A 24,592-nucleotide genomic window follows, 5' to 3' on the forward strand; every position below is an offset into this window, starting at 1 on the left:
ACTCAGCATCCCCTGCCACGCTATGGGGCTGCTGTGCTATCAGTGGGGTGACCCCAAGGGAGGCAGCCACACGGACCCCATCCTGTCCCCAACGCCGGGGTGACACTGGGGATGCTGTGCCCATGGAGATGCACCCGGAGCCCTGCAGCTGGGGTGTTAAAATCTGGGAGGGTGTGAACACAGACTGCAGAGCAAAACCCATCGTGGGGCGCTAACCCCAACAGCGGGGGGGGGGCAAAACCACGCTGAGGTGCAAAACTGCGTTGGGGTGCAAACCCACGGCTGGATGCTGACACAGCACCGGGGTGAAGAAACCACAGCGGGGTGCTGATGGGGTGCAAGAAATTGTCGTGGGGTGCAAAACCCAACAGCGGGCTGCCAAACCCACAGCAGAGTGCTGAAAGTATTCTGGGATGCCAAAGCTGTGTCGGGTTTCAGAACCAAGATATTGGGGCACCCAACATGCGCCGGGGTACCTGAACCGTGTTGGGGTTACCCAAACTGTGCCGGGGTACCCAAATGGTTGCACGGCACCAAAGCAGCAGTGCAGCAGCCCACTCCCCCAGCTTCCCCCCACCCGCCCCGCAGCGCAGGCAGCCTGGCAGCACACGGCAGGACCCGACGTGCCCATGCCATCCCACACAGCCGTGCCTGGACCGGTCCCGGCATCGCCCCCGCGTCGCCCGGCGGCACCCACCCGCTGGAGGAGGTGCTGGGCAATGTCCTCCTCATGCCTGTGCTGGAGGGGTTCAGGTCGTAGGCCAGGTGGCCCTGCAGCTCCCCCAGGGAGAAATTTGGGCCCGTGCCCGTCACCACCGGCGCTGTGGGGAGAGGATGGCATCGGTAAGGGCACAGTGATGCCCCAGGGCGGCACCGGTAGGGTGGGTGCCGGAGGAGGGGCTCTGGGATGGCACTCACTTCGGGACACCTGGATGAGCTCGGTGACACTGAACACCCCCGAGGTGACGAAGCTTTCCTGGAAGTCTGTGGAGTCTGCGTTTGGGAGGGGAGAGCATGAGTGGGGGTCCCACCGTGCCCTCTGCACCCACATCTCCTCCTGTGCACCCATAAGGAGGCAGAGCCCCATCCCCCACCCCTTCCACGTGTGCCCGTGCTGCACCCAAGACCCCCTGTCAGCTGCTAAGCTCCTGTGGGATGCACGCCCCGTAGGGCAGGGTGATGCGTCCCCACCGTGTCCCCAAATGCCCCACAGGTCAGGGTGCTGGCACCCCACGTGGTGTCCCCACTGCGTCCCCTCTTACCCAGCGTGTTGGGCTTGGTGTCCTCCTGGTCCGAGGCGATGCCCGTCCGGGGACTGCTGCTCTGCTCGGAATCTGGAAGAGGGAAAAAGGGATTGAGACACGGGGAAACTGAGGCACGGCCACCGCCGGATGCTGCAACCCACAACCAAAGCGGCACATCCCTGCTCACGGGGACCCCGGGGTTCCCTCACACGGTGGCGGGGCTGGAGATGGCCTTGTGCAGATGCTCCCCATCCCTACAGGGCTGTGACACGGCCACCACCCTGCTGCCATCCCCGCTTGGCCCTCAGCTAAAAATACACACAGACGCTGAGCTCAGCAGCCACGGGAGCATCCTTCCTCCCGACCCCGGCACACGGCGCATCCCCGCGGAGCCCTCCAAGCATTCACCCATCTTTATTATTTTTATTCTTTTTTTCATTTCCCCCCCCCCACCCCCCTCCCTCCTCCTTCTCCCACCCCTTTGGCCGTCAGCAGTGCTGCCTGATGCCAGGAAAAGGCTGAGACAATCCAAACAGCGCAGCCACAACACCGCCGCCCGCCCGCCGCTTTCTTTTCTCCATTTCTTTTATTATTATTATTTTTTTTCCTTCAACGTTTCATTCTTTCCTTTCTTTTCTCCCCCACCCCCACCCCCCCTCCCCCTTTTCTCCCCCAACAGCCATTTTGTGCCCCATCCCACCCAACACCCCACTCCGCTTCCTCCGCAGCGGCCATTTTAGGGAGCAGAAATTCCCCCTTCCGTTCAACGCGGCACCGTTGGCTTTTTCCCCATTTCCCCCCCCCCCCCAGCTCCCCTTCATTTGGAAAACCAAAGCGTGCCCCATCATCACGGAAGGACCCGGAACGTGGGACCCCCACCCCCACGTGCACCCTGGCTGCAGCCCCTCTTTGTGGCTCTGGATGTGGTTGGAGATGGAGCGGGGCCAAGTGCGGGATGCTGGTGAGCAGCTTTGGGCTCAGTGCTGCAGCACCGCTCCCCCCAGCGCCTCACCCCACAGCCCGTGGGTTCCTGGGTCACCCCAAGGTCCCAGCGTGGCTCTTCCCACCTCTGTCACCCTTTGCTCGCACCACCGCAAGGTGCCCCTCGTGCTCCCCTTTGTTGCACCATCACACCACAAACGGACCTTTGCTCCCCCCCCAAACGATGACCCCAAGGCCCTGTGGTCACCCCAAGGTGTCTCCTTTCATCCCACCGTGACACCGGGATGCTCCTCACAGCCTCTTGGTTGCACCATGACATAAGGATGACCCAATGGCCCTTTGGTCATCCCATGATGTCCCAAATAACACTTCCACATCCCAGACTGATGTCCCAAACGGTTCTTCTCCCTCCCAAAATACCTCGCTGGTCAACCCAAGATGGACAACGCAGCACTTTCATTGCCCCACGTATCTCCTCCAGCTCTTTGGTCACCTCAAGATGGCCCCAAATGGCTCTTACACCCCCAAAACACCACCCACAGCCCTGTGGTCACCCCAAAATGAACCTACACGATCATCACAGTCCTGTTCAACCCAAGCCACTCCATGATTTGAATGGTTCTTCCACACTCCAGATACCTCTGTGGCTCTTTGGCCAACTCAAGGTGCCCCAAATGTCTGTGCCAACCTCCAACGCACCTCTCACAGCCCTTCAGTCACCCCAAGGTGCATCAAATGATTCTTCTGCCCCCCCAAATACATCTTTGGTCAAACCAAAATGACCAACACAGCCCTTCCATCGCTCCAAATATCTCCTCTAACTCTTTGGTAGCCTCAAGATGCCCCAGATGGCTCTTCCATCCCCCAAATATCATCCATGGCCCTTTGCTCACCCCAACAGGTCCCAAATGGCTCTTCCACCTCCCACAATAACACCGTAGCCCTTTGGTCGCCCCCACGATGCCCCCCTAAAAACCCCCACTGGTGACCCCAAGACGCCCCCAATGGTTCTTCTCTCACAAAAAACCTTCCCGAGGTCACCCCAAGACGCCCCACGTGGCTCCTGCACCCCCCAAAAGCACCACCCAGGTCCCCATGGGCACCCAAACCACCCCCCTCACCCTCCGAACCCCCACAGCTCCTTCCCTCACCCACCCCTTTATCCCCCATTGGGGTAACCCCAACCCACCGAACCCCCACAAAGGCCCTCATATCTCCACTTCCCCCATCTCTCAGGTCCTCCAAACCCCATCAGGAGCCCCGTTATGGGGCTGGGCCCCCCCGGCAGCCTGGGGCTGTGTGTGCCAGCACATTTCTGGCTGCCTCGCCGCGCCGCAGCGGCCGGCCAAGCTCTGTGCTCACCGCCATGTGACGGCTGCCTGCGGCCGGCCAACCTCACTAAAATGGCGTGCCTCCCCCCCCCCGGCCCCCCCACACCACCCTAGAGGGGCTCAGGGGGGTCCCCGCAGCCACCATTGAGCTCAGGTGCAATGGGGAGGTGTGGGCACCCCAAAGAGCTGCACCCCGTAAGCAGTATTGCTGTTGGGAATCCCCCCCCCCAAACACGTCTTTCCTTTTGCTGGGGGGGGTCTGCAAGCAGGAATTTGGGGGGAGAAGGGGGGGGGAACGCGTAGGGCATGGGGTGAAGTGCCAGCGTTCCCCCCAACAGCACTGTGCTGGGTGCCCAAACAGGTCGATAGCTCTTAAAAATAGCAAAGTGTTTGCCCGTGGAGGGGGGGGGGGGGCTGATAGGGGCTGCCTGGGCGCGCTGGCAGCCTGGCACTGTGCCACCCATTGAATTATGGCCTCGCCGGGTTGGCAGGGTGCCCCCCACCCTATGGCACCGCCGCTTGGGAACAGCCCCCCCCACAGCAGTCCCCGCTGGGGCCTCACCACCCCGACCGGGGCTGTCCCTGGGGGGGGTGGGGGGGTCCCTGCTGGCTGGGTTCCCCCCGGGGCTGAGGGAGAGCCCTGGCTGCGTGCCCGATGCTGACGGTAACAGGGCACGGCGTTCCTGGCAGCGGGGCGGGGGGAGACGCTCGGCGTGGGGGGGGGCAGAGGGGTCTCTGTGCCTCAGTTTCCCCAGGGTTAACCAACCCTCCTCCCCCCAATCCCTCCCTCTATGGCCGTGCAGCCCCCGCACCCCCCCACCCCAACATCATAGGGCCATCAGAGTGACCAGCCATGGGAAGCTGAGCTGTGGGGCTGTGCAGTGTCATTTGGGACCTCCAGCACCACCCTATTAGCACAGCCCTCCCCACTGCCCCAAACATAAACCCCCATATATAAACCCCCTACATAAACCCCCCTATCTAAACCCCCCTACATAGAACCCCTACATAGAACCCCATACATAAACCTCCCTACATAAACCCCCATACATAAACCCCGTATGTAAACCCCCATACATAAACCCCCCTATATAAACCCCATACACAAACCCCCTACAAAAACCTCATACATAAACCTCCCTATATAAACCCCATAAATGAACCCTATACGTAAACCCCCTACATAAACCCCCTACATAAACCCCCATACGTAAACCCCCCTACATAGATCCCCACACATGGATCCCCCTACATAACCCCCTACATAAACCCCTACATAAACCCCATATATAAACCCCTACATAACCCCCATATATAAACCCCATATATAAACCCCTACATAACCCCCCATACACAAACCCCATATATAAACCCCATACATAAACCCCTCCATACCCCCCTACACAAACCCCATATATAACCCCATTTATTACCCCCTACATAACCCCATACACAACCCCCTGCACAACCCCCCTTTGCAGACCCAGCCCTGCCCCATTTCTGTACCCCCCCCCAACCCCCAGCCCACCAAAGCCCGGCTCAGCGCGACCCCCCCTCCCCCCAGCCCCATTCACATGCGCTGAGTTTGCCAGCCCTCAGCCCCCCCCCCCCCCACCCGCACCCAGCAGAGCAGCGGCTGCTCTCCGCTCGGCTGCCACGTCTGCCGCTTGCAGCCAGCTGGCCCGGGCGGGCCGTGAGCTCCGAGCTGCTGCTGTGTCCTCGGCCGACCCCGAGAGAGCGGAGACGGCGGCGGCGAGGGGGGAACGGAGCCCCCCCCCCCCCCCCCCCCACAACGTAGGGCTGGGCTGGTGCCAGAGCGCGGCCAGATGGTGGGGGACAAAGGGACGGGAGGGGGGAGGTTGGTGGCGTTGGGCGCTGCTTGTTGGGATGGGGTGGGTGACCCCCCCCCACCCCCCCATCTTGAGGGAGCGATGGGGCCCCGTGGGGTTGGTAGGGGATGGAAGGGGGTCTGTGAGCGCCGAGGTGCTGGCAGGAGGAGGTGGGATGGGGGGAGGTGGAGGGAAGATGGGGGAAGGAGAGGGAGAAAGGGGGGTGAAAGGAGAAAGGAGGGAAGGGGGGTGAGGGGGGGATAAGGAAAGAGAGGGAAGTATGGAAATAAAAGGGGGAAAGGGAAAGAAAAACATGAACATAAAGGAAAAGAGAAAAGGGGGAAAAAAGAGAAAGAAAAGCATGAAAATAAAAGAGAAAGGAAAAAGAAAAAGAAAAAGAAAAAGAAAACAAAAAAAAGAAAAAGAAGAAGAAGAAGAAAAAGAAGAAGAAGGGGAAGAAAAAGAAAAAGAAAAAAAGAAAACAAAAAAAGAAAAAGAAGAAGAAGAAGAAGAAGAAAAAGAAAAAGAAGAAAAAGGAAAATAAAAAGAAAAAGAAAAAGGAGAAAAAGAAAAAGAAAGAGAAAAAGAGAAAAAAGAAAAAGAAAAAAAGAGAAAGAAAAAGAGAAAGAAAAGTAAAAGAAAAAGGAATGGAAAAGAAAAAGGAAAAGGAAAAGAAAAAAGAAAAAGAGGAAAAGATAAAGAAAAAAAAGAAAAAAGTGAAAAGAGAAAAATAGAGAAAGGAAAAAAAAGGAATAAAAGAGAAAAAATTGTAAAGAAAAGGAACGAAGGAAAGAGAAGCAGGGAAAGAATAAGAGAAGAAAGAAAAGCAAAAAGGAGAAGAAAGAATGAAATGGAAGGAGGGAAGGAAGGAGGACGGCAGTGATGGTGCACACAGCCCTATGGCACAGCACAACCCTATAACACAACCCTATGGCACAACCCTATAGCGTGGCCCCACAGCATGGCACAGCCCCATAGCACTGCCCCACAGCATGGCAGGACCCTAAGGCAGGGCCCCACAGAACAGCACAACCCTATAGCACGGCCCCACAGGGTGGCACAACCCTACAGCACAGCCCCAAGCATGCCTGAACCCTAAGGCAGGACCCCAGAACATGGCACAACCCTACAACATGGCCCCACTGCACAGCACAGCCCTATAGCACAGCCCCACAGCAGGGCACAACCCTACAGCACGGCCCCATAGCACAGCACAGCCCTACAGCACGGCCCCATAGCACGGCACAGCCCTACAGCATGGCCCCATAGCACGGCACAGCCCTACAGCATGGCCCCATAGCACGGCACAATCCCATAGCATGGCCCCATAGCACGGCACAGCCCCACAGCACGGCCCCATAGCACGGAACAGCCCTGTAGCATGGCCCCATAGCATGGCACAGCCCTACAGCATGGCCCTATTGCACGGCACAGCCCCACAGCACGGCCCCATAGCACGGCACAGCCCTACAGCATGGCTCCACAGCATGGCACAACCCCACAGCATGGCCCCATAGTGTGACACAACCCCTCAGCATGGCCCCATAGCACAGCACAGCCCTACAGCATGGCCCCATAGCACAAAACAGCCCTATAGCACAGCCCCACAGCACGGCCCCATAGCACAACACAGCCCCTTGCCACCCCAGTGCCCCCACGACACCCCACCATTCACACCTCCCCCCCCAGGCACTACTCCCCATGGGCACAGTGGGAACATCCCTATGGGGCTGTCGGGGACGCGGCCCCAGCTGTCGGTGCCAGCCGGGCACGGGGGGCTCAGCGGTGCCTGCCCCCTCCCCGTGCCTGCAGCCATTGGCATCTGCCACCCCAGCTGTCCCCGCCAACGCGGCACGGAGCCGGGAACGCAGCCAGGATGGCAACGGCAGCCCTGGGGAGGGCAGAGCACTTGGCGTTGTGGGGGGACGGCGGGTGGCGGGGGGGTGGCAGGTGCCGGCGAGACGCAGCGCTCATCTTTTATTCATCGGGGCGGCGGGGAGAAGCCCTGCGCCCACCCCGTGCCTCGGGGATGTCCCGATGGGTGCTGGGTGCTGAGCACGGGGCAGCTCGTTGCAGGAGTGATGCTGAGCTGGGGACGCTCCCGAGTCCACGGGGACGAGGGGATGTGAGGAGATGCGGGCGCTGCGGGATCGCGGGGGAAGCCCTGACCTCCCAAGGTCAGCATCGACCTGCAGAGCTCCGTGTGCCAACGGCACCGGGGAGGGGGGGCAGAGCGTGGCCCCCCCCATAGGGACACCTCGGGGTGGTGGCACCGCAGGGGACAGAGCCCCCCCTACAAACACACCCCCCCACACACCCTACACACCCCTGTGTCCAACACGCGGCTCTGCACACCGGGAACCCACCCCGCAGAGATTCTCTGATGGCTGATATCACTGTGCAGTGCTGGGGGGCAGTGGGGAGGAGCGGGGGGGTCCTGCCCTATTGCCCTCGTGGCTCTGCCCATCTCCAGGCCCCCCAAAGCCACAAATCCGTGGCTGCCAGGACAGTGCTGGGTGGGGTGGGGGTTCATCCACCCCTCTGCCCACCAGCGCCCAGTGAGACGCAGGGCCTGAATGCTGCGTGCCCCATCCATCTCTCCAACCCCCCTCCCACCCCCCCATAAATATTTGCAGGCGTGCTGGCGGTGATGCCCCATCCATCTGGCACGGCCCCCCCTGGCACGGGCAGCGGGCGCGCTCGGCCGGGCGCCCTGGCACGGCGTCCCCAGCAGATTGGTGCCATCTGCCTCACACCGGGCTGGGGATGGGAGATAAGGGGCTGCCAGGCCTGGGGGGGGGTAGGGGGGGCACGGCGATGTGCCAAGGGGAGCACGGTGCCACTGCAGGGCTCGATGCCTGCACACCACCCCCCCGTACCCATCTGTTCGCCCCGCTGGGCTCAGCCAAAGGACACTGCTGGGGGAAGATCGCAGCGGGGCAGAGATGGGGATGTGGATGCGGGGTCTCCCCCCACACACACACAGAGCACCCCAGAGGTGGAGGGAGGGGGGGTTGTGCTGACCCCCCAGCGGTCAGGGAGTGAGGGTGGGGGGATGTGGGGGTGGGGATGTAGGGAGGGGGGCACTGGGATGTGCCAATGGGGGAGTAGGGGTGGGGGTGAAGGGGTGGGGGGTGCAGGGACAGGGACACCGGCAGGTGGGCGCCCAGATGGAGGCACTGGAGATGTAGGGGTGGGGATGCAGCAATGGGACACTGGGATGGGGATGCAGGGACAGTGATAACGGAGATGCAGGGATGAGGGTGATGGAGATGCGGGGCTGGGAGCACCCCCCTGCTTCTCCCCCCCTCCCCCCCAGCCCAGGCTGCTGCTGTAGGGAGGAATCTCTCTGTAATGCTTCGAAGGTCCTGGCACAATCGACTGGGGAGATTGATTACCATTTTACTGCAATGCTTTTGACTTTCACCGGCGACCTCCGAGCTTCCCCCCCCCCTCCCACCCCCCCACCAGCCCCCCCCCCCCCCCTCTGCTGCACACCCAGCCCTGGGCTGCAGCGCCAACCCCTCCCCCACTGCGGTGTGCAGAGCCCAGCCCTGCACCCAGCCCTGCACCCAGCCCTGCACTCAGCCTGCACCCAGCATGCAATCACCCTGCACCCGACGAGCACTCAGCGTGCACCCGACTTTGCAACAACCCCACAGCCACCCTGCAACCACCCTGCAACCATCCTGCACCCGGCACTGCAGCTACACTGCACCCAGCCAGCAGCAACCCTGCACCCAGCCTGCAATCGCCTGCACCCAACGTGCACCCAACCTTGCAATGACCCTGCACCCAGCCTGCACCCAGCACTGCATCTGCACTGCGCCCTGCAGCGGAACCACTCTGCACTTATCCAGCACCCAGCCTGCACTTAGCATTGCAGCCATCCTGCAACCACCCTGCCCCCATCCTGCAACCACCCTGCCCCCATGCTGCAACCACCCTGCACCCAGCTTGCACCCAGCATTGCAATGACTCTGCATCCAGTGTGATCCCAGCACTGCAATCACCCTACACCCACCTTGCAATCACCCTGCACCCAGTGTGCACCCAGCATTGCAATCACCCTGCACCCAACCTGGAATCACTCTGCACCCAGTGTGCACTCACCGTGCACCCAGTGTGCACCCAGCACTGCAAACACCCTGCACCCAGTTTGCAATCACCCTGCACCCAGCTTGCAATCACCCTGCACCCAGCTTGGAATCACCCTGCACCCAGCTTGCAATCAACCTGCACCCAGCGTGCACCCAGCACTGCAACAACCCTTTAACCGCCCTGCACCCACCCTGCACCCACCCCACATCCAGCACTGCACCCATCCTGCACCCAGCCCTGCAGCCAGCACCCAGCACACCGTGGGGCTGCACACAGCCCACGAGGGGTGGTGCACAGACCCCCGTCTCCCCCCCACGACCCCCACCCATGCCTTGGTTTCCCCACGTGCACACGCAGGGTTCCTTTGGGCATCCCGCAGGGCTCGGTGCCATCCTCTTGGCACTGTTTTGCAGGGGCAGCTCACTCCCCCTCCCCAGACAGGGAGGGCTGACCGTGGGGGTTCCTCCGCAGCCCCCCTCCCTCGCGTTGCCAGAGCAGCAGTTGGGAAATTCTGCTGACAGCAGCAAAAGGAGCGGGCGCGGGCGGGCGGCTGAGCCCACGTGCTCCGGCCCCATAGCGGGGGGCTGCGGGCAGCGGGTGGATGAAGGCCCCCAACCTCCTCCTGCCTGCAGCAAGGGGGTGGGGGGGGGTCGCAGATTGGGATGCGCAAAGGTGGGGAGGAGTGTGCAAAGCGGGGAAGGAGTGGAAGCACGCAGCAAAATGCGGGAGCGTGCAGGATTGACTGCAAAGGATCGTGCAGGGGTGTGCAAGAGAGTGCAGCCGTATGCAGATGCACGCAGGACCGAGTGTGTAAAAGCGCAGGAAAGGATGGTGCACAACCCCACACGCACAGCTGTGCAGGACTGTGCAGACACGTGCAGGACTGAGGGTGCAGCAGCGTGCAGGGAAAAGCAGCCGTGTGCAGGGTTGAGTGTGCAGCAGCAAGTCTACAAGCCTGTGCCCAGCGTGTGCCCCCCACACCCCCCCACGCCCCATTTCCCTGCAGCACCCTGCTAACCTCTCCAACACAGAGCAGAGGGCGCACGATGGGGCAGCACCCAAAGGTCCCCCCCACTGTCCCCAGTCCCCCTTAACCACGGCGCAGAGCGACCTTAACAGGGAAAGTGAGCTGCTGCCAGGGCCTTATCAGGGAGTATTTACAGCCGCCGTGTTCCCAATTAGACATCAGGTGACTGCGGCTGCTGGGGACCCAGACGTTGGGGTCAAGGTCACGGGTTGGGGGTGGCAGAGGGGCGGCTGCTTCCGTTGGGGACAACGGGATCGCGTGGCCGCCGGGAGCACCCAGCACCCTACATGGGGGCACCCATCGGGGTTTTGTCCGCACCCTGGTCGGCTGTGAGCTGCCCAAAGCCAGCCCCGTTTGGTGACCCCCATTTGGTGGGGGCTGTGGGGTGCACGTGATGCCAGTCAGACCGCCGTGGCTCCCGGGGGACCGAGGTGACACCCGGCACATCCGCCCGCGCCCGCCGTGATTTATGGCTCCGTCAATCCCCTTTGTTGGGATTACAGCCACCGGGTGCCCCCCTCGGTGTCATTATCTGTCCTTGGGCTGCAGCCAGCGCTGGGTGAGGAGCGGTCATACGCTGCAGAGGGGTAATGGGACACGTCCAGGGATGGGGACGGGTCTTGGGGTGGGGACGGGTCCTGGGGTGGGGACGGGTCCTGGGGTGGGGACGGGTCCTGGGAGCAACGCATGGTGCTATGGGTCCCCTGCCTGTAGGATGCTCTGCAGAGATTCATTGGCAAGCCCTGATCTTCCTTGCTGCTCTGTGCCCACCCTGGGGTGCAGAGGGACATGGGTGACATCGGGACGCATAGGGGATGTTGAGAAGCACGGGTGACATCAGGGAGCACAGTGTCCCAGCAGTATGGGTGCGACCCCTCCTCAGCCCCACAGATGATGTGCTCAGGGCCTAAGGTCCCTGCCAAAAGGACTCCACCCGTTTGTCCCCCATCTGCCCAATTGGGGCCACATGTGCCAGCAGGGCTCTGGCTGGGGACGTGCCTGGATAACACAGGAGCTGGCCTGAGGCTCAGGCTCCATTCTCCTGGCACACAAGGACCATGGCTTGGGGACCACTCTTGGCTACCAAGCCTGGATGCTGCACCGTGCCTCAGTTACCCCATTTGGACCCCAAAGGCTTTGGGAGCGGCTGTGACCCATGTCGAAGCACAGCCCTGGGGACACACCGTGCCACCCAACCACCAGAACAGCAGCACCCCTGGGACCGGGATCGGCGTCAGGTGGAGAAAAAGGGACAGTGGGGGACACCCACTTGGGGTGGGAGCGATCTGGAGCACCGGGATCCTCTCTGCGAGGTCCGAAAGGGAAGGAAAGAGGGAAGGGAGCCCCGTACCTCTCTCACGGACGAAATAGGCCAAGTAGAGGTCGAGCTCTTTGACGGAGACGCTGATGTGGTGGGGCTGGATGCAGAGGATGGGGTTGGTGCACTGGCCCGCCTTGACCAGCCGCTCGCCGTCGGTGCTCTCCAGGGGGATCCCTTTGAACAGGATGACCATGACCAGGTCGAGCCTCCACACCTTGTCAGCCTGCCGCAGGCAGTCGATGCGGCGCATTTTGCCCTTCTGGTCGGGGTTGGAGAGGACGCAGCAGGACGGCTTCTTGCCGGTGATGGAGAGCACGAAGTCCTCGCGGCACTCGGGCCGGATGTCTTTGCGCAGCTTGGCCAGGAGGCGCGAGGCCCATTTCTGCTTCACCTCGGGCTTCTCGCTCAGCAGCTCGTCCTTCACCGCCCGCTCCTCGTCCTTCGTCATCCTCTTCTCGTGCTTCTTGAAGTACTTGCGCTTGCGGGCCTGCAGGTTGAACCAGGTGTAGGCGAAGGCCCGCACGTGGGGGAGCAGCGCCTCGATGAAGGGGTGGAACTCATCCTGCGGGGCACAGAGACAGCGCGTCACCCCCAGGGCCCCGCAGCGCGACCCCAAACCCACCCCTGGCCACTTATGGGGCCAGGCCCAGCGTTCCCAAACCCAACCTTATCCACTTGTAGGGCCGCACTGGGGTCAGACGTAGTGTCTCCAAACTCAACTGTAGGGCCCCCCTGGGGCAGACCTGGTGTCCCTCACTTAACCCCAGCCACCTGTAGAGCACCAGTGGGGCAGACCTGGGGTCCCCAGACCCGCTCTTGGCCACCTGCAGAGCCCCACCAAGGACAGATCTGGTGTCCCAAACCCAACCCCAGCCACTTGTGGGGACAAACATAATGTCTCCAAACCCTCCCATGGCCATTTTTGAGGACAGACCCAGTGTTCTTAAACCCATCTTCAGCCAGCTGTGGGGCTATGACAAGGACAGGCCTGGTGTCTCCAATCCAACCCTCAGCCACTTGTGGGGCCATGCCTGGGGACAGACCAGGCGTCCCCAAACCCCCCCACGGCCACTTGTGGGGTCACGCTGTGCCACGTCCCCATCCAGCCAGCACCCAGAGGGCAGGGACATGGCACATGCCCACCACAGGAACAGGGACCCCAATGCCACTGCGATGCCAAGGGGGGCACAGACATCACTCCCCATCCCCATAAATCCCATCAGGGTGCAATGGAGCCGTGGGGGCCACCCCACACCTCACCCAGATGCCAAGCATCTCCCAGCACACCGGCTGCCATGTGGTGTGGGCATGGGGCGGGCACGGCGGGGCTCCCCCCGGTATGAGGGAACTCCCCCCAGTTTGCCCCAGTTCTGGGCAGCCCAGCTGCTGGCGCGAGGCCCAGTGAGCAATGCGTGCTCTGACTGTCTTTTTCCATTTGGCTGCTGGACGAGTCCGTCCCCGAAAGAAAACAAGGAAAGTGCATCCATCTCCACGGCCCCTCCTTCCCGCATCCGATTTTCCCACTTCGGAAAAATCCGTGCTTGGGTTTGCACTGGGAACAGCCCCTGCGCCCCAAATCCCAGCTGGGAGGTGGCGAAGCGCGGCCACCAAACCCTTCAAAAATCATCTCCTCCCCTTATTTTCTTGCTTCCCTCCTGACTGCAATCACAGCGGGGACAGGGCGAAGCAGAGTGCAGGGTCTCAGTGCAGCCGGGAGGAGCTGCGCCTCGGCCACCGCAGCCCTGTCCCCAAGCGACCTCACTGCACCCTGCTCCAGCACAGAGCCTCAGCCCCATAGCAGCCCCACAGCAGCTCCACAGCAGCCCCACACCGGCCCCACTGCCCCAACACTGCCCCCACTGCCCCCTGACCCAGCACAGCCCGCCAGCACAGCCCCACCAACCCCAAAAGTCTCCCCATGCATGAACCCAATTATTTTCCAGCACAATCCCACCCTGGAAGCTGATGGCCCCTACTCCAGACCCATTTTTTCCCCCTACCAACCCCAACAGCATTACCACAGCTCTGGCCCTTCATAAGGGATCCATCCTGTGGGTAGGATCCATCCTGCCCTTGGGATCACATCCTGCCCATGGGATCCCATCCCACCCATAGGATCCAATCCTGCCCATGGGATCACATCCTGTCCATAGGATCTCACTCATGGGATCACATCCCACCCATAGGATCACATCCTGCCCATGGGATCCCATCCCTCCCACAAGATCCCATCCACTCACGGATCACATCCCACCCCTAGGATCCCATCCTGCCCATGGGATCACATCCCACTCATAGGATCCCATCCTGCCCACTGGAATCCTCCTGCTTGTAGGATCCATCCTGTCTATAGGATACATCCTGACCACAGGATTCCCATCCTGCTTACAGGATTCATCCTGCTCACAGAATCTCATCCACCCATAGGAACCCCATCCTGCCCAGAGTACTCATACTGTTCCTAGGATCCCATCCTGCCCATAGGACTCATCCAGTCCCCAGGACCCCATTTCTCCCCACAGGACTCATCCAGTCCCCAGGATCCCATTCTCCCCACAGGACCCCATCCTGCCCACAGGACTCATCCTGCCCATGGACTCGCCCCTGCCGGCTGCTCCCGGGATGTCCGCAGCCCCGCATGGCCGCAGGCTCTGGTTCCCTCCCCAGCAGCCGCCGCTAATTCACTGCAGCTGGGCAAGGGCTGGGCATGTGTCTTAAATCAGGGAAGAAGGTCAAAGAAAAGTAAGACAGGAGCCGAAAAAAGAAGCAGCAAGTTCCAAAAACAATACTTGGCCGGGGCGGTGGGCGGCCGATCTTCCTTGGTGGCCGGTTATCCAGGCAAGCCCTACAAATTGCTGCCATACCCCAGCCCTGCCAACACCCCGGGCAGGGGCAGCCGGAGGGCACCGGCGTTGTCCCACTGCAGGGACAGCAGGGAGGGAGCGCTGTGAACGGGGACAGGGGACACTCGGTGCCCTCCAGATGGTCCCACTGCAGGGTGACGATCGCCGGCGGGTCCCCCTCACCCCACAGGCACCACAGCAGGATTAGGGCGAGCCAAGAGCCGGACCCAAAGCCGATCAGCCCCGCGCCAACTTTCCCTCCCGCCCAGCTTATCCCACTCGGGGATGCTGCATCGAGCTAAGCTGCTTTAGCGGGGCCAGGCGGGGGCACAGGGACAGCCGGGGGGACGCTGCGCCTGCGGACAGCCAAGGCTCACTGCCATCCCAGCAGGGAGCTGCGTCCCCGTGGCACCCAGGACAATTTGGGGACACCGTGGTTGTGGTTCCCAGGTCCCCGCTGCTTGAGGTTGGGGACCCCCAGGGTCACCCCGAAGCCAACCGCCTCACAGCGGCACGACGCAGCGCCGGCACGGGGCTGGTTAACTTTTTCCCCTGTTGTTTTTCATTTGCTGGGCTGGGAAGCAGAGACATGCTGCAATACCACAGACAAGGCTGTTCTCAGGGCATTTCCGGCCGGGAATCTGGCAGCAGAGTCTGTTCTTGGGGCCCTTCCAGCCCGGGCTTGTAAAGCCCCGCAACCCGAGGAGGAGCCGTCTGCGTCGGGGTGCTGCTGGCACCGGGGTGCTGCCGGCACCAGGCCCCCCCCCCACACTGCCCTTCCAGGCAGGGGAGTGTTTGCAGGGAGGGGAAACCGAGGCAAGGCAAACCTCAGCTCCCAGTGCCCATCTGGGATGGATGGATGGATGGATGGATGGATGGATGGATGGATGGATGGATGGATGGATGCCCTGTGTGGTGCTGAGCACGCCATGTTGGGATTAGCAGCACAGCGAGGTGCCTTCCACCCTGGAGACAGAGGGGAAAGCACTGTGCCACCCAGGGATGTGTCACCGGGGGGGGGCAGCCCTTCCTGCACACGGAAAGGGTGGGCAATTCCATGCTGCATGCCAAGCACCGGGCATCACAGTGTGGGGATCACAGGCACTGCGGCACCAGCACAAGCACTATGGCACCAGCAGCACAGCACTGGCACCATGGCACAGGATGTGTGCCATGGCATGTGCACTGATGGCACGGGCACCATGGCACGTGCACTACAGCATGGGTATCACGGCATGGGTAGCCACGGCACAGGCACTGTGGCACAGATTCCATGGCACGACGGCATCACAGCACGGCGATCTGAGGATCCCTTGCACCACGAGCACCTCGTCCAAACAGGTTGAGCTCTGTGAGCTCTGAATTTTCCAATGAGAAAAAAAAAAAAAAGCACCAAAACCCCACGTTTCCTCAGGAAATTCCCGAGCAGTTTTCATGGGGGGGAGGAGAGGAGGAGGAGGAGGAGGAGGAGGGGATGGGACTGACGGTGACGGCGGGTCACACTCCCCACCAGCATCGCAGATCCCAGCGCGGTGCGGGACGCGCTGGCAGCACCTCGGCCCCGCGCAGACCACACAGGGTTGGTGTTATTAAAGGATGCTCAGCCTCTCCGCCAGCCAACCACACACCTCAAAAACGCTGCCGGCTCTGCGGCTGCCAGCTCCCCATCCCCGCGGCCGGACGAGCCCAGGCAGGGGCTGGCACGCTGCGCCCTGCGCCGTGCCCTGCAGGAACCCGCTGCGAGCAGGGGGATGCACCACGCTCCCCCGTTCCCCAAAATCCCAATCGTGGCTGCCATGCAAACCCACGGTGCGGATGGGGAGATGCTCCCTGCGCTCGCCCTGCTGTTGGTTTCCCCACGAACGCACGGCGAGGCCTCCGGTAGCAGCTTATTAACTGTTCGCAGCAACGGCGCTCGGTAATAAGTTAACCTGGTAATGAGACCTGTTGCTGAGACAGATGCAAATGATTTGAAAGTGCTCATTAGAGCGTATTGAAGGAAGGCACTTAGTCCCTGAAATGCACCCAACCTTTCTCGGGGCCGTCCCTGCAACATATTAGAGCCCATTTTACAATAATTGCTCCAGAGGAGGAAATCTATTTGGATTCATCATCAAGTATTTATTAATGAGAGCTTATTCATAATTTTTGCTGCTCTCCGGCATGGTGCAGCCGAGCTTCCCGGCCGGCTCTGCAGGTCCTGGTGCAGGTGAGCGGCCGGGAGGGAAATTGAGGCACACAGGATGCTGTGTGCTGCACAAACCAACGCCCAGAGCACCTTCAGAACCAAACCAGAGCAGAGACAAAGGCTGCACGCATTCGCCAAGCGGGGCCAGCGGGTGGGGAAGAGCTGGACGCTCTGAGATGGCGCAGACAGGGAGGGATCCCTACGGAGTGCACCCCAAAATCAGCCCCAAAGAGGATGAAGGATGGGCGTGTGGTGCAAGCAGGGACATGGGACAGCGGTGGACACAAGCAGTGCCACCCTGAGCTTGAGGACAAAGCGAGCCCCTCACTGCCACCCCAAGCTGGGACACAGAGCTCGGAGGGGACGGAACGCGCCGTGCCACCGCAGCTGGAGGTGCCCGGGGGCAGAACACGCTGTGACAGCCGCTCTGTCCCCGTCTCTCCCTGCTTTGGGGTGGGGACGACCCGGCCCCATGCTTGCAAAATGCTCACACCCCACGGAGGAGGACGCAGGGCCACCTCCCTGCAGCACCCTGTGCCCGTGCAGAGCCCACTGCCCCCATCCCTGCTCTGGTGGCACCACATAGGCACGGTACAAAGGTGGGAGTGTGCACACTGCGGGGTCGGGGATGCAGCCCAGCATCCCAAGGGGAGGATGGATTCAGCCAGAGGGTCAGCCAGGATGGAACAGACAGACAATGAAAGGCTCAAAACGTTCCATCAACCACCCCAAAACTCAGCAGCACCGCGCAGACACCAGCGCAGGCAGGGATGCCACGGATGGGATACCAGCATCCCCAAACCCCAACCTGGTATATGCTAACCCCAACACATGCTAACCCCATGGCACCCCAGCACACCATCCCCTAACCCCAAACGCCCCGCTGCCTCCTTTGAAGCCCATACCCCCCCCAGGGCCGCAGCAGCCCCCAAGCGATGCCGGTGCTCGCGCCTACGTGCTGGGGCGGGCGGCGATGCCGGCGCAGGTGCTGTGGGGCCGGGAGCTTCCCTGGGTCACGGGAGGCCACGGCAGCAGCAAACTTGCCAGTTGCTTTGGAAAACAGCAGGAAGAAAAGCAGCTCTCTTCGCAGCCCCAGGCTCAGGTGCCAGCGCTGCACGGATGTGCGCCAAGCAGAGCAGCCCCAGGTGTCCCCGCACCCCCAGGTGCCCCCAGGTGCCGTCCCCGAGGGGCGAGGGAGCAAACAGCTCAGCCACATCCCTGTCCCTAAGGATGAGGATGGGGAAACTGAGGCATGGCACCCGCAAGGGACAGGCAGTGGGGACACACCAAGGAAATGCATTCCCTCCCACCCCCCCCATCCTGAGAAGTGTCCCGTGGACGCCAGCTCTGCAGCCACGTGGCTTCCCAGCCAACCCCCCCCCCCCCCTCCCCGTCCCTGGAGCTGAGACGAAGGGAAATGTTTTATGGAACTGGAAAAATAAAAAGAAGAAGAAGAAAAAAAAAAAGGATTGCCAACGAGCCTGCCAGCTCCTCCACCCGGCCCTGCGTCAGCTGGGGCAGCGCTGGACCCCCCCCAGACCCCCCAGGATGTGACACGGGGATCTGCACACGGCGGCTGTGTGCAGAGAGGCCAGCACTGCTGCCTGACACAGAGAAACTGAGGCAGGAGGGACTGAAGGCTGGCACTGGGAGCGCTGGCAGCAGTGCCCCCCCAGCATCCCCTGTGCCCCCCCGGGCAGCGTGGGGCTCTCAGCCCAGCTTTAGCCCCTGACGCAGGAGGTTTTATTTCCCTCCCGCTGTATTTTTAGCCCTGCTTGCTCCCTCCTGGCCTTTCCAAGGGGGATTAATTCCCCCTCTCGCACCCCAATAAAGGTATGGAGGTGCCAAGGGGGTCCCCAGCCCCCTTCTGTGGATGCCCACATTGTGAGGGCTCTATGCCCCCCAGCACACAGATCCAACACCGCACACCCAAAGAGTGCACCCCCCCAGCTCCATCACATCAAGCTCAACACCTGCCCCTCCCTGGGGTGCCCACAGTGTGCCCCCCCCCAGCAAACCCAGCCTCGTGCTGGCAGCATGTCACTGCTTAAAAATAACCCCGGCCTTTCGCGGCGCGGCCGGCGACCTCGCAGGAGGATTGGCCGTGGTGAAGAGTTCACGGCCCCCCCAGCCCCCCCTCCCAGTGCCTGTGTCCCATCTGGCCACGCTCAGCTCCAGCTCCTGCGTGTCACGCCAGGGGTTGGGGACACGGTCTTGCTTGGAGACAGGGCTGGGAGGGGCACAAGGGTGCGTGGAGATGGGGAAACTGAGGCACCGCACCCCGTAAAATCGTTCCCAAAGGGGCAGAACGCACCGACGGGTCCTCACCTCCCAGCACTCTGCTGTCACCACTAAGTGACACTGCCACACCGCAGTGCCAGCTTGCCTCGTGACGGGGCATCCACGGGCCACCAGCGCTGGGCCACTTGCCCAGCCTGGCCCCATTCCATCACCCGCAGGAGTCCAAGGTCCCCGAGCGGGGCCAACGTCCCCGTCACCCGCTGCGGTGCCCAAGGGAAGGAAACCCACGTGGGCTGGGTGTCCCCAAGCATCACAGCCCTGCGATGGGGTGAGGCAGCACTGCCCCAGTGCGGGGCTTTGGGAACCCCACGGTGATGGCACTGCAGCACTGCACGCCCCCCACCCCCAGCATTCCCACTCCACCACCGCAGGGCGAGGAGCTCGCGAGCGCGTCCCGCTTTCCTCCGGCGGCACCTCAGGATGCGATGCAGTCATCGCTAATGCATCTGGACTCATTTATGGGGATGAGAAAATGTTTCCAGGTTTCCCACAAAGTCCCATTAAGATCCCAGTATGGCTCTCTATTTTTAGTGCCCCGCATCGACAACGCCTTTCCGAGCCACCCCGGCGCTCCGGCACCACGGGGCGCCCTCAGTGCCAGCACCCACTGCAGGGAGTGGGGCTGTGTATGGGGCCATGTATGGGGTTGTGGGGATGCAGCCACTTCTCTGTGTTCCCAAAGAAGCTGGGTGCAAGGGGGAGCACGGCCCCATCTGACAAACCAACCTGGGTGCTCCCAAAAGAGCCGAGTGTAGAGCACAGCCCCATCCTGCAAACCAACCTGGCTGCTGCCATTTCTGGTGCACGGGGCTTTGCACAGCACCCACGGGTGCAGCCCTGCATCCCCTCACGTGCCTTTTGCTCAGGAGCATCTGCACAGCTAAACCTGAGGGGAAACAGATGGAGAAGGGTGCTCTGCACTGGGGCTGGGGACACAGGTCCGTGCACACCCATGGGTGCAGGACCCCCGGAAACACTGCGTACCCCACAGCTCTCCCCATTTAGGGGAGCTGCTGGCAGAGCCAAAGCGATGCAGCAGCGCTGCACACATCTAGGGCTGAGGGCTATCTATCTATAGCCATGACCTCAGCGGGAGCCCTGCTCCTTCCCTTATGGGTCCGGCACAGCCCAGACCTGGTAAAGAGATTACGCCGCCGCAGCGCTGAGCTTTTATCCCTCTCTGTGCTCACTGCACCGTCGGGTTTCAATTTCAAAGGCTGCACACACACAGAGGACCCTTCCCAGCAGCAGAATGGGATGCAAGGCACTGGGTGACCCCAAGACACCCCGCAGCCAAAACGTGCTGCTCGGGGTAGCTGAGCAGAGGGGAATTTCCCCATCTTTTTTCCCCCCCTTTTTTTTTTTTCCATCCGACGACGACTTGCTCCTTGCCTCGTGCAATTAAGAGAAATTTGTTTAACAAACTCTCCGGGAAGGCGGCGGGGTGGCTTGCTGCCAGCAGCTCTGCTCACACAGGCCCCGCTCTCTGCCCCCGGAGACTTTGATCCAAAAAATCAGGAGAGGAAGAGGAGTGGTTCCCCTTCAACCGCACCGCTTTGGGGTGACCCCACGGGGCACCGCGGGGACGCAGCACCGACGCAGGGATGGTCACAATGATGCCACGGTGCACGTGCACACCCACACGCACCCACACACTTCCAGCATCCTCGCTGGCTCCCGGCTTCTCCTCCTCCTGCGATGCCATTTCCATCCAAAACCCTTTACTCTGCACTTTTTCCCCTCATTGGTATTCACACCGCGCGCCCGCCCGTCCTGGCGCACAGGTTACCAAAGGAGATTTCGCGGCTCGCCTTACACTGCTCGCTGTCTCACTTTCCCCAAAGCACAGGGGACTGCAGGGACACAGTGCCAACCCAGGGACAGAGCCGTGGGGATTTGGGGGACCCCAAACTGGAGCCCCCGGCGCAGGGAGCGGCGCCTCTCGGTTTGGGGAAGAAAGGAAACGTCTGGGTGGAAAATCAACATTTCTCTCCCTCTCCTTTCTTTCTTTCTTTCTCTCTCTCTCTCTCTCTCTTTTTTTTTTCCTTTGAAAGTAAAAATATTTCTTGGGTTTTGGTGATCAGAAACATGTTGGGGGTTTTTTTTGGACGGCGGCCGCTCGAATAGCGTTTTCTCGGCACAGAGGGGCCCTTCGCAAGGAGAGCAGAAAACGTCTTAAAAAACACAACGCGAGCCCCTTTTTTCTACAAAAAAATAATAAAACCCCACAAAGTTGAGGGGTCAACGGCAGGGCTGGGTGCCGGCTCCTCAGCCAGGAGGGGAATGCCCAGCTCAGAGCTGGGGATTTTGCCCAAAACGCCGATTACGGATGGCTGCTGGCAGGTGACGGGCGGATTAATGCGCTTTGAAAGCAGCGGCGAGTTAACTGAGAAATCAATCCTTGGCACAGCCCGCCCCGTGCTCCCCGCACCTGGGCAGCGGGATCCTTTCCCAGCTCCTCGCCAGGACTTGGGAAGCACAGGGGCTTGGCGGCGGTGCAGGGCGCTGGGTGCCGGCCAAGCTGGCACGGCGCGGCGCGGCCGCGGGGGATGCCTGCCCGGGGCCGACGTGACGGATGGCGAGGTGGCCGTGTGCCTGCTGCAAGCTGGGACCCAGCAGAGGGATGCCTGCGGGGACCCCCATGGCTCCATCCTCCATTCTGTCCCTCCCCCCTCCCCCAAAGGGGCTCAGCTTTTTCCTGCTGCTAATTCGAAGCGTGCAAACCGGACCCCAGCGGGGCACCTCCACCCAACTGCAATGCTGTGTGCAAGCGCTCAGTCTCGGGTTCTCCTCTGGGATGTCACCCAGCACTGGTGATGCCATGCAGTGCTGGCCCTACCCAGCAAAACCGAGGCACCAACGTGCCTGCTGCACCCCCCGGGAGAAACCCCAAACTCATAGTTCTCCAGTATTTAAACTGCACCAACGTGCTGCTCACAGACCCGGGGTCGTGCCCGTGGTCCTCAGCCTGGCAGCAGGGATGGGGCACACGTGTCCCTCTGTCCCCCAAGCATTCAGATTCATGGCGATACCCAACAGCACATCTGTTCTTCCCATGCAGGGAGAGCCACAGCACCGACACCATCACCCTCCCCACGGCTCTGCACCAAGCACTGGGGTCCTGGCACTGGGCACAGTGAGCAAGCTGGGCACACTGTGCTCAGTGCCACCATCGCCATCCAGGCAGGGGATATTGTGCTCCACTTTGTGCCCATGTGCACAAGCCACACATCAATGCTAAATGTTTGTGGCGCAGAGGGGTGGGTGCCCATTTAAATCACCCAGGGGTGCTCCTTTGCCACTGCACAATCACACCAGAGCTGCACCAAAGGGAACCAAGGGAATGTGGCCATGGTGCAGGGAGAAAAACTCCTGGGGTGGAGGATGAGAGCATCCTTTCTGGGCAGCCCAGCATGGGGAGGGAAAAGGCAAGGCACAGAGCAATTCCCTGCTCACATCAGGCTTTGTTCCTCGCAGCTCTCTGCACACTTTGGGCTCCTGGAGGGGGAGAAAGGAGGGAGAATTATGGCCGGGCAGCGCGGCAGCAAATTTATGGTGCGCAGCCCAAGTTCAAGGTGATGCCGCAGAGCTGAGGGCCTCATCCTGCCCTAACGAGCACTCCCGTCCATAAATCGCACGTGGGGGGGGGGGAAAAAAAAAAAAAAAAAAAAAAAAGGATCTATTTTTATCTATTTAAAATTAGAGCGGGCAAAAGCAGCGAGGTCCCGGGCACGGCACGGCGGGCACAGCGCGGGGAAAGCCAGGCGCTCCCGAAGGTTGCACTTAAAGAACGGCCCCATTGTTTTTCCCAAACAATGCTCAGCAGATGGGAGAATTGAAAGTGTGTTGCAACCTTCCCTCTCTCTCCCCCCCCGCCCCCCCCCGCCATTCCCGGCGAGCGGCTCTGATGCTTTGGCAGCTGATCTGAGCTCCCGGCTGGAAACCAGTAAACCAGTTTGCCGCAGCTACTGGTGGAGGGGCGAGGCGCCGGCTGCACCGCGCTCCCATCCCCAAAATCCCAGGAACGGAGTCACCCCTGCTCCAAATTGGTTTCCATGGGACCTCGAGGTGCTCAGGGCGGCCACATGCCCATGCAGGCAGTGGTTCGTGGTCCCACTGCGCCGTGGGGACGGCCTCATGGGCACACAAAGCCACAAGGAAAGGCCACGTGGCCACGATGCTTATCGTGGCACTGCACCGTGGTGGAGCAATGTGTCCCCCAGTCCTGAGGGTGGCACCTGGTGTGGGGACCACCAACGTCCCCACAGTACTGATGATCCCAAATCTGAGCCAGGCGCACGGCCCCAGCCCCAAAATCACAGCCCTGCAAGGACACATCAGTGCAAAACGTGCCACTGGGGCACGGCTGAGGGGACAGGGCAGCAGGGTGAGCTCTCCATGTCACACCCTGCTGCTCCCCACCAGCTCCTGCCCCACACTGCACGGTGCTGGGGGTCAGGATCCCAATGAGGGGACGCAACTGGGCTCTGGGATTGCATGGCGAGACGAGAAAACCTTGCAGCCACGTGTCCAACCTGCAAATCTCCTGAGAATTTGGGAAAATCACCCCCCTGTGGTGGGGATCGTGGGGATGGCGACGGGTGTGCAGCACTGGGGCTACTTCAGGGTGCCAACAGCCGGACCCCCCCCTCGCACACAGCCCTTGGCTGTGATGCCGGTGCCACTTCCCTGCTAATCTGGGCAGCTCCGTCTTGATTTCCTGCCCGGTCCCCGAGAGGGGACAGAGGTGAGCAGGGGGAAGGGGAGGAAGTCCCTAAGCAGGGACAGACAGCTGAGCGGGGCACAAAGTCACCCTCCTGCCACGGCCAGCAGCGCGTCACGGCCGCCGCCTATGCCAGGGTTATTTTGGTGCCGTGGGGCTCAGGATGGCTCTGCATGGGACGGAGCTGCCCAAGCAGGGCTGAGAGCGGCCACCGCGGGCCGGAGGGACGCGGGGACACGGGAGGATGGCGGCAGCGTCCGGGGAAGATGCACGAAGCCAAGGGCAGGGCGGGTCCCGCGCACGTTCCAATGTATCCACATCACCATCCGCAGCTCCCGCCACGCGAGTGGGATGGGGTTGGCGTGGCTGCAGAAAAGGGGTCTGGTGGGCGCAGATCCCGTCTGGGCCGGGTTCAGGCAGAGGATCTGTTAGGAAAAAGGGGAGCTGCAGCCTGCCTGAAGCGAGCAGTTGGGGATTTGCCCCCTCCTCCCATGCGATGGGAATGGCAACGGTTCGGGGAGCTGAACGGCCATGTGCTGCCCACATTGCTGAGCGCTGCCACAGCAGGACAGGATCTAACCAGGAGTGGGGATGGCACGGGGCAGGGGGAGAAGGAGAATGAGAAAAGAGAGGGTGAGAAATGGAAAGAGAGGAGAGAGTAAAGGAAAAAGAAGAGAGAAAAGGGAAGGTAGTAGAAAAGAGAGAGAACAGAGAGGAGAGAAGATATAGAAAAGAGAAGCGG

The 24,592-nt window shown here is 61.3% G+C and overlaps 1 protein-coding gene across 4 annotated transcripts in view; it reads right to left on the reverse strand.

The window, feature by feature from the left end:
• The window catches only part of NFIC (nuclear factor I C), a 39,852-nt gene that overhangs the window by 10,377 nt on the left and 4,883 nt on the right, over positions 1–24,592 (reverse strand). For all 4 annotated transcript variants that reach the window (XM_090126222.1, XM_090126221.1, XM_090126223.1 and 1 more), the window contains exons 2-5: positions 11,826–12,357; positions 1,263–1,334; positions 919–993; positions 698–821 (exon numbers count right to left, since the gene is read on the reverse strand). In XM_090126222.1, coding sequence (XP_089982348.1) covers positions 698–821; positions 919–993; positions 1,263–1,334; positions 11,826–12,357 — 803 coding nt within the window. The remainder of the gene's footprint in view (positions 1–697; positions 822–918; positions 994–1,262; positions 1,335–11,825; positions 12,358–24,592) is intronic.

The sequence above is a fragment of the Phasianus colchicus genome, chromosome 28, assembly GCF_987193195.1.
Source record: "Phasianus colchicus chromosome 28, bPhaCol1.hap1.1, whole genome shotgun sequence".
Taxonomy (NCBI): domain Eukaryota; kingdom Metazoa; phylum Chordata; class Aves; order Galliformes; family Phasianidae; genus Phasianus; species Phasianus colchicus.